Below are 9,287 nucleotides of genomic sequence, written 5' to 3' on the forward strand. Positions count from 1 at the left end.
GGTATACATTTTCAAATTTTAAAAATCTCGCGGTATTTGCCGCTGCGTAGAATGCAGTGTGACCGCATTACATTTAAGCTATGCAACACTGGTGCGCCGCAACAGCTGTTTCTTGAAAGCCCTATTTTTAGTTCAAACACTGACCAGTGTTCAAACTTATTATATTAGAGGCCACTATATACACAAAATCGGCTAATGCCAATCGTCACGACTACATTTTTTATTTATATATGTAAAGGGTTGCTTAGCATGAGTTTGTTATCAGGTCGCTTATCAGCAATGGTTCAGTGGATAGCCCTACTCGACGTTAACAACTCTTCGTGGCCAACGGAAATCAATTGGGTATTCGGCTTAATGATCGTAAAATCCAACAATAAACGCAAAAAGAAAACAAAAGCGGATAAGCAGCCGCTATAAACTATTCTAAATAGCGCAGTTTTATGAAATTTTAAATCAGTTAAAGCGTAACGCTGACCGTTAACACATCAAACGTTACCGAGCAGCAGAGAAACAGAGAAGCAAAGAGACATGGTTGCACCTAAGGTTACCAAGTGAGTACAAATAATTGCAGCTGTAAATTTTGTTCAGTTGTCTGCGCAATGGTTACTGAACAAATTGTGGAAAGCGTTGCAGTAGCGCCCGCAAATAACTTGAGCGAAATACTCAAATCCCTTGTGGATTCTTACAGCGACAGGGACAATGTTGCGCCTGCCAATATATACGAGGACAAGAAGATCTTTCCCAGTTTTCGCAGTGGTCCACTCCAGGAGTATCGTGACAAGGCGAGCTTCTGCTATAAACGCTTGAATGTGCTGCTGGAGGGCGAAGACCACATTCGTTTAAAGGTACGTGAAATGCTACTACACACATACATATATGAATTTATCATTTTTATTGCCATATTTAAATGTAATATTGAATGAAATGCATATAAAGTTGAGTTGGCGTGCAAAGTTCAATGTTCAATGTTGATTAAATCAACATTGTTGTTGCAATAATGCAGAGTTTGAATTAGTGTTTAGTAAAAACTGTTTGCATACAGAGCTCTGTTAATGACATATTCCACTTGTAAAAGAAGTAGGCAACATTCTATTTACATTATCATTCTAATTGGAACTTTATTACACGTTTTTAATTGCTGTAGTGCAAAGTGCAATGTTAATTGTTAAATATAGATTATTACATTTATAATATACTCAATGTTTTAGAAAATTGAGTTTCACATAATTGCTTAAAATTTTTCAATTAATTTCGAATTAAATTATTTATTAAATTAATTTTTGAAAATATCAATTTTAAAAGTACATATCCGAAAAAAGGATTAAACCTTGCAAAAATTATGTGTATTTTTATACCCTGAACCCATTGAAAATGGGAAATCAGGGTATAATGGTTTTGTTGAAATGTATGTAACAGGCAGAAGGAGGCGTGGCAGACCCCACAAAGTATATATATTCTTGATCAGGGTGACGAGCGGAGTTGATTTGGCCCTGTCCGTCTGTCCGTCTGTCCGTATGTTTGAACGCGTCGATTTCCGAAGATATAAGAGCTAGAGACTTCAAATTTTTTGTAAAATGTTCGTAATTACAGCGCGGATATCGAGTTTATCATTAAAAATCGATAACTTATCCCGATCTTTTTTTATCGATAAAAAACCTTATCGAAAACCAGTTATAAAATTATATCTTCTACACCTTTATTGCTAGAGTCTCCAAATTTTTTATATATGCTTATATGCAATTTATACAATTTCGGTTTTTGTTAAAATTTACCCCCACCTCTAAATTCACCCCTCACCCTCACTTTTGTAAAACGCGTATTTCAAATACTAGAGACTTGTGCTTTGGCAATTACATGCATATTCATGTTATAATCATAATCTGAAAGTTTCATGAAGATCGTACGTCCACAAAAAAAAGTTATTAAACAATTAAGTTCTCATAGTAAGCGCACACTGCAGCCCATGCGTGTTTATGCGTGGGTGCTTGTGCGTGTGTTTGTGTATGTGTGTGTGTTTCTTGTGTAAGCTGAAAGACGCGAAAAATTATTGAAATAGCTAGCACTCCAAGGGTTCAGGGGATCTCGTAGTCGAGCAGTCTCGACTAGAGCTTTCTTACTTGTTTGTTTAGGGAAATTTGAAAATGAATTTAAAAATTTCATTTGAATTTATATATCGTGCAAAATTTTTATAAATAACTTATAAAATATATTCATAATAAATTTTTTTAGTTACCTTTAAAATCTTTATAGCTTGATATGTAATTTTTATATATTTTGCCAAATGTTTAAATTTTTAGGTAAAGTTCTTTAAAAATTTTCTATATAAACGAGTTCAGACTCAATGGAATTACCGTAGACTTTGACCTTCACTTGGCAAAATAAATAAAAATAAAAAATATATGCATTATCATATATGTATACAAATACAAAGACAGTTTAGTAAAATTTTATTATTGGCAAAATTGCCTTATCTAAATTCTTATCTAAAAGGTATTCGATTGAACACTTGTGCAAAATGCTTGCGTGAGGTCAGACTAATCTTAACTAATCTTCAATTACCTTTGAAAATAATAAAAATAGCACAAAATATGGCAATGGATGGAGAAACACCCAGACTTCCAACGTGAACCGGAAGCGCCCAATCTGGAGCGTACCAGGGAGTTGGCCAACAAGCGTCATCATTTGCTGTGGGAACAAAAGTTCTTCGATGTCAATGAGGTGAGAGCAATTCAGAATTTAATTATGGCTTCATTTAAATCCTATTGTCAAATCTTTCTAGTACCTGAATACGCCATATTTGATGTTGGCCTTTGGCCAGGCCATATTCAGCTACGATTTTAGCTTCTCGGTGAAGTTCTCGCTCTCCAATGGAATGTTTCCCAGTACTCTGCTAACGAATGGCACCGGGCGTCTGGGCAAATATATAGCCAAGATATCAGATGATCGTATATTGGGCGCCTATGCGCTGACTGAGATCGCTCACGGCACAAATGCAAATGGTATTTGATTGTATTATACTGAAATAAGATTATTTAATTAAAATATGTTTTCTTTTCTTAATCTATAGGCATGCGCACACGCGCCACTTACGATGTCAAGTCGCAGGAGTTCATTATACACACGCCTGACTTTGAGGCAGCCAAGTGTTGGGTTGGCAATCTGGGCAAGACCTGCACCCATGCCATTGTCTATGCCCAGCTGTATGTGCCGGACGATAAACATCAGGGTTTGAATGCATTCCTGGTGCCCATTCGGGATGAGCTTACACTGTTGCCCCTGCCGGGCGTCACAGTTGGTGATCTTGGCGAGAAAATTGGGCTGAATGGCATTGACAATGGGTGCGTGGAATGTGAATTCAAATAATTAAGTTAAATGTAAATGCTCGAATTATTATATCCTACAGCTTCGTTATGTTCAATCAGTACCGCATACCGAAGGCCAATCTGCTGTCGAAAACGGGAGACATTGATGCGCAGGGCAATTATAACAGCCCCATCAAGGATCAACGCAAACGCCTGGGAGCATCGCTGGGCGCTCTGTCCACGGGTCGTGTTAATATTACAGCCATTACATATGTGGCGCTTAGCAAGGCTGTGTGCATTGCTACACGTTACTCGGCAAGTCGTCGGCAATTCGGACCCCCCGATAGCAACGAGGAATGGCCAGTGATCGAGTATCAGTCGCAGCAATATCGACTCATGCCGCATCTGACAGCGGTAATTGCGTTGCGTGTGGTCTCCCTTTGGATTGGCAAGAAGAACATGGACATGATGATGCGGGGCATGATGGGCGAGGACACGTCTAGGGAGGGCATGGAAATCCATGCCATCTCGTCGGCCCTGAAGCCCTATGCCACCTGGGCGGCTCGCGACGGCATCCAGGAGTGTCGTGAAGCTTGCGGCGGGCATGGCTATTTGCGTGCATCCGGCCTGGGTGATCTGAGAAACGATAATGATGCCAATTGCACGTACGAGGGTGAGAATAATACGCTCATTCAGCAGGCCTCCAATTGGCTGATCAGTCTGCGTCGGAACAATGCCAACTTTGTGGACGCTTCTCCATTGGAGACGGTCGCATTCTTGAAGGATATGAATGTGATATTGCAGACACGGGGACAGGAGCAGAACGCTGGCCAGGCGCTGGATGTGCATAGTAATTAATTATTTTGTTACATATTACGAAATTATATATTTACTTAATATATTTTAATATATTTGCAGATTTGCTGAAGGCACTTAACTGGCTGACCGCTTGGTCACTGGACACAGCCGTCAAGCGCTTCGAGCAGCTCCAGTCTGCTGGCAAGGATGCCTTTGAGACACGCAACAATATTCAAGTGTTTGCCGCACAAAAGCTTTCCATTATCTATGCAGAGGTGAGTTTCACCTTCTAGATTACCTTGCGGCTTATCGTCTTAACGTCCATATCTCTCCTATATAGCGCACCTCTTACTATGTCTTCTACAAGTTTGTAACCAATCTGCCAGCCTCGCCCGAGCAGCAGGTGTTATTAAAGGTTCTTTCCTTCTACGGCGCCAATTTGATTATCAAATATTCGTCACTGTTCTACCAAGGTGGCTATTTCCTTAATAGCTCACAGATTGAGCTCTATCAGCAGGGCATCCTTGGTCTGCTCTCGGTACTGAAGAATGAAGCTATTGCTCTAGTGGATGCAATTGCGCCCACAGATTTCATTTTGAACTCGCCATTGGGCATGAGCGATGGCAATGTAAGCAGTTATAAAATACTTCTCAGAAATATATATTTCACTTTTCATTTTTGTTCCATTTCCACTTTACAGGTCTATCACCACTTGCAACGCGCCATCGTTTCCACTCCAGGTGTCTATGAACGTCCGTATTGGTGGCGTGACGTTACCTATAAGACCTATCTAGAGCGCGCTAAGTTGTAAAAATCTAGATTGAATTCTTATCATTTTATTCTCTTAATAGTTTACTAAGTCTAAATTGAGTGCCTTTATTGTTAATTATTCCAAACGATCAGAAACTTGTACTGCAGAGCCTTGTACTGTAAAACTTATATAAAGCATATATAGCTTATTATTCGTCCGTGATATAAATACAAATATGAATGTGCAATAGTGCGGATCATAGATCACACTTTTATATATTTAATTTTGCTAAGATTATAAAGTAATGAAATTTTATATTTTTGTTTTTGTGATTTTTGTATCTTTTTTTTAAATTGGTTTATATAAAAATAGTAAGTTTATAGTTATAAATAAGTCCTCTTGATTTGATCTTGTTAATATTATGAAATTGTTCGCACTACCTAAGAATATATTGTAATAAAAATAACATATTGTTGTAATTATAATATCTGATACTTATTCGATTCAATTAATTGTAACCAAAAACAGAAATTTTAAAAATATACAATGTCTCCTCAAATTTGATTTTGTTAATATCCAAAATCGTTCGAACTACCCTCGTGTTTGCAAAACGATTAATACATTCATTATCAAGCAGGGTAAACTGTTCAACAACCCGATGACTGGGCTTCTTTACATAATTCTATTAAACGAGCATACATACATATGTATATTTGTTTTAATATACATTTGTGTATAAGTATATGTACATTGTGCACGTATGCATGCAATACTAGCATAGTACATCGCCGCTTCTTTGGCATAATTAATGCGCTGCAGTGTCAATCAAATTACATGAAAGAGAAAGAACGAGAACAGCTTGAATTTGTTGTTGCTTTTCGTTCCTTTCGCCTTCGACTTGCTTCCCATTATATGTAGGGGAAAAAATGGTGATTGACCTTCCGATTCCGCCATTCTTCTTGGAACGCAAGCATGTTGTTCTGCATTGGAAGAGAGGAAAGAGAGACGCCATTTCCACGGCTCAAATTCAGTTCTATTTACAAGTGCAAGTGTGAACGTGCCCGCGTCGTTTATTAAAAAGACTTAATGGTAAATTTGACAAATAACGATAACATTAACATGAAACCTATTAAAAAAGTATGTGATAGTTTAGTGTTATAATATATACAAATAATACATACAAATAAACATGAATATAATTAATTATTTTATATAAATTATACATACAAATGTACATAGATATGCATTGGAAAGGTAAGCTTAGATATTAAGATTTTAATAATAATATTAATAAATAAATTTTTAATATATATGTATATACAAACTTAGATACTCAAACTTATATTTTAATGCATTTATTTATGTGTCAATTCAATAATTCTGTAATGTTGGTCCTGTCTACTTTTTTATACATGTGTGCATACATGCACACATACATATACGCTTATCTACTGCACATGTACTTTTTACGGGAAGTCTGTTCAATCTCGACACACTTATACATACATATCTACTATATTCTACTGGAAGTCTGTTCAATTGCGAGCAGTCATAGTAATTATATACATACATATGCGTTCTTGCAATTAAACAGACTTCCAGTTATTTAGCTTAATGCATTATTTATAGGGAAAAGAAATTTAAAACTTGTTTCGCTTATATATTTTCTATTTTATGCATTATTTCCTTTGTGCATTCGTTCTAATTATGCTAACTATAAAGCATTTTGTTGATATTTTTTTTGGTTAGGTATTTTAGTTTAAATACGATCACAGTCTGACAAACGGCTTTGTTGTTGTTGTTGCACAAATTACAAATATACAAAAATTTTATGCTAAATACACACAAATTACAACATATAATTTACTAAGTGTCTTGAGCAGCCATTCAATTAGTTTTAGCACTGGTAAGGGGGGTCAGGGCATTCCCTTCTGTCCTGAACCGACACCGGCACCGGCACCTGAACCGGAACCACTTTCGTATAGTTCCGGTGAGCTAGTGTGCGATTGCAATTGGGCCAATACATTGCCATCGCTCTCTGTCTGAATGAGCATGGGAATTTGCTGCGGCAGATCGCTGGTGGCCCACAAATACAAGTCTAACGTTTTCTCGGTGCAGTCGGCTATGAAACGGACAAAGGGCCGTATGTCGCCCTCATTGGCCAGCTTAAGGAAATGATAGTACTGGCTGCGCTGCTGTTTGGGTATGATCACCGGCGGATAGCCGGCTCGCATGAGCAACGTGTTCATCAACAGGCGCGAGGTGCGCCCGTTGCCATCCACAAACGGATGGATGTGCACCAGTTTGTAGTGGGCCAGTGCAGCATAGCTATGTGGGGGAATTGGAAGAGTTACTGTTAGAAGCTTATCAGGATTGATATCAGCCTCACTCACTTGACCGGATGCAGCGAGTTGCTCTGCTCCGAGTTAAGCCAATGTTCGAATCGTTGCATCAGTATGGCCAGATCGCCTGGACCGGGCGGCACATGACCACCCACATAGACCTGATTGCGACGAAATTCGCCGCCTTCGATGGGATCCACATGGCCCAGCACGCGTCGATGCAGCTCCAAGATGTCTTTCAGTGTGATATATAATCTGAAAGGGAAGATGATGCAGATGAGATGATTCATAAGCATTATTCCTATCCATTTGAACGACTTACTTCTGCACCAGACTTGCATTGATATATTTCATGGCCAAGTCCATGCCCAGAATTTCGTTGTGCTCGTCAATGGATTTGCCATCGACAGCCATCCGGGTTTCCAGCACAGAGCGCGTCTGTGCCAGTGTCATTGTGTTGCCCTCAATGCCAACTGAATGATATATGTGCTGGAAGTAAGCCTCCTTCTTGGCTCGTCTCAACGCAGAGTTTGCCTCGTGTATGGCCGACAGAGCATCCCGTTTCTCATCCAGCGAGATGAGCCGACGCTCGTCCAGTAGCTGCACCACATCCGCCGTGCGCTGACGATTGGCCAGCGCTTCAGTATTGCTTGGATTGATGCTGAGCGCCTGGAAGTAATACTGATCTGCTAGCACAATATTCCGTTGATTATGTTCGAGAAATTCGCCGTAGCGTAGCAGCACTTCCGGATGCTTGGGAGCCAGGGCAAGGGCATGTTCAAAGAGACGCGCCGCCTTGTCATCTTTGCCCGTCATATACATCTCTTGGGCGAGACGCAGTGCACCCATTGCCTCTTTTATATTAGTCTCCTCCGCCTCCGACAAGCTAGCACCGACGCTATCACTCACGCTCTTATCGTAGAACTCCTTGAACGCATTCAGCTCATCCACCGAGTATACGGCGAACTCATCGCGCGTCTGCAAATAGTGAGCCGTTGGCAGATGATGCAGTCGCAGCCGCCAGCCCAGCAGCGAGCCCGACGACGATGTCAGCGCATGGAAGCCAAATGCTGCCAAGCAGCCGGCAATGAAGAACAGGGCAAAGCGATATGTTGACTGAAGCGTTGTCTGTTTCTGTTTTTGTTGCTGTTGCAGTTGCTGCTGTTGTTGTCCTTGTTCTGGTTGCTCCTCTTCCGTTGCTTTGCCTGTTGCCATTGCCTAAGGCAATAAAATAATAAAGATTTTTTTTGTTGGATTTCGTTATATCGAATATGCCACGTTACAAACCATTGTTTCGCTGGGCCTCGGAATTATTTGTGGGCCCGTTTCTGTTTCACAGTAGTTTTATACACAGTGCCCAGCTGATACATTTTAAGCCTGTTCGTGGGCGTTTTGCAAACAAATCAACCACGTATTTCATAGATACCAGGCTATTTCCTAGCGATGACAGCGTGTGCGATATATTGAACGTGTCGATAAAATGTCGACTGAGTACAGCAATGATATCGAAAAATTTAATATTCAAGTTTTACATATATGATTTAAATTCACAAATAATTTAAAAATATGTGTTTGCTTAGCTAGGGCAGTTTAAATTATTACAACTAAACGTAAATAATATAAGAGGATTAAAAATAATAAAACAACTTTGTAGTAAAAAAATGTTAATATAGATTTCTTTAGCATCATTAATATCAAACGTGTTTAAAATGTTCTTATATATAAGTATTCATAAACTATTTTTAATTTGATGTGGTGTACAAATTATTTGCAGGCTCATCTCTAACGCGCAATTTATTTGCTTGTACAGCCCTGGTTTTTGTTTTGTGGCGGGCTCTCTACTTCAGCTACGCGACGCTAGATGGCGCTGACAGCTCTTAGATTAGAGTTGAAAAATTTCGCGAAATTAAAACCGGATAGCCTAATCCAATTTGAATGCGTCAAATTTGAAATTTAACGTATTAAATTCTTCGAATTTGCGACTTCAGCTACGCGACGCTAGATGGCGCTGACAGCTCTTAGATTTGAGTTGAAAAATTTCGCGAAATTAAAACCGGATAGCCTAATCCAATTTGAATGCGTCAAATTTGAAAT

The 9,287-nt window shown here is 39.2% G+C and overlaps 2 protein-coding genes across 3 annotated transcripts; one reads left to right on the forward strand and one right to left on the reverse strand.

Moving 5' to 3' along the window:
- The first annotated feature begins 185 nt into the window (after nt 1-185).
- Nucleotides 186-5,410, forward strand: Acox3 (Acyl-CoA oxidase 3). Of its 2 annotated transcripts, XM_018004619.2 has the most exons (9): nt 186-551; nt 689-845; nt 2,581-2,718; nt 2,780-2,999; nt 3,068-3,338; nt 3,404-4,152; nt 4,221-4,375; nt 4,441-4,728; nt 4,801-5,410. In XM_018004619.2, the coding sequence occupies exons 1-9, from the start codon at nt 529-531 to the stop codon at nt 4,909-4,911; spliced, it is 2,112 nt and encodes a 703-aa protein (XP_017860108.1). In that variant the 5' UTR covers nt 186-528; the 3' UTR covers nt 4,912-5,410. The 2 variants fall into 2 exon arrangements, with proteins under 2 accessions (XP_017860108.1, XP_017860107.1); XM_018004618.2 differs by lacking the exon at nt 186-551 and having other exon boundaries at nt 560-845.
- Nucleotides 5,411-6,490: 1,080 nt separating this feature from the next.
- Nucleotides 6,491-8,797, reverse strand: Fic (FIC domain protein adenylyltransferase). Its single transcript, XM_018004898.2, has 4 exons — nt 8,481-8,797; nt 7,516-8,411; nt 7,245-7,448; nt 6,491-7,179 (listed from the first exon to the last, which is right to left on the reverse strand). The coding sequence occupies exons 1-4, from the start codon at nt 8,481-8,483 to the stop codon at nt 6,768-6,770; spliced, it is 1,515 nt and encodes a 504-aa protein (XP_017860387.1). The 5' UTR covers nt 8,484-8,797; the 3' UTR covers nt 6,491-6,767.
- Nucleotides 8,798-9,287: the final 490 nt, after the last annotated feature.

Source organism: Drosophila arizonae, chromosome 3 (assembly GCF_054131065.1).
Source record: "Drosophila arizonae isolate 15081-1271.41 chromosome 3, UAZ_ARI_1.0, whole genome shotgun sequence".
Taxonomy (NCBI): Eukaryota; Metazoa; Arthropoda; class Insecta; order Diptera; family Drosophilidae; genus Drosophila; species Drosophila arizonae.

What these genes read in the sequence shown, in the direction of transcription:
- Fic (XM_018004898.2), bottom strand. An exon ending in AATGCAAGTCTGGTGCAGAA is followed by an intron (nt 7,449 to 7,515) that starts GTAAGTCGTTCA and finishes CTTCCCTTTCAG; the next exon opens with ATTATATATCACACTGAAAG. An exon ending in AACTCGCTGCATCCGGTCAA is followed by an intron (nt 7,180 to 7,244) that starts GTGAGTGAGGCT and finishes TCCCCCACATAG; the next exon opens with CTATGCTGCACTGGCCCACT.
- Acox3 (XM_018004618.2), top strand. Translation starts at nt 600, where the DNA reads ATGGTTACTGAACAAATTGTGGAAAGCGTTGCAGTAGCGCCCGCAAAT. An exon ending in TCACGGCACAAATGCAAATG is followed by an intron (nt 3,000 to 3,067) that starts GTATTTGATTGT and finishes CTTAATCTATAG; the next exon opens with GCATGCGCACACGCGCCACT. An exon ending in CTGAATGGCATTGACAATGG is followed by an intron (nt 3,339 to 3,403) that starts GTGCGTGGAATG and finishes TATATCCTACAG; the next exon opens with CTTCGTTATGTTCAATCAGT.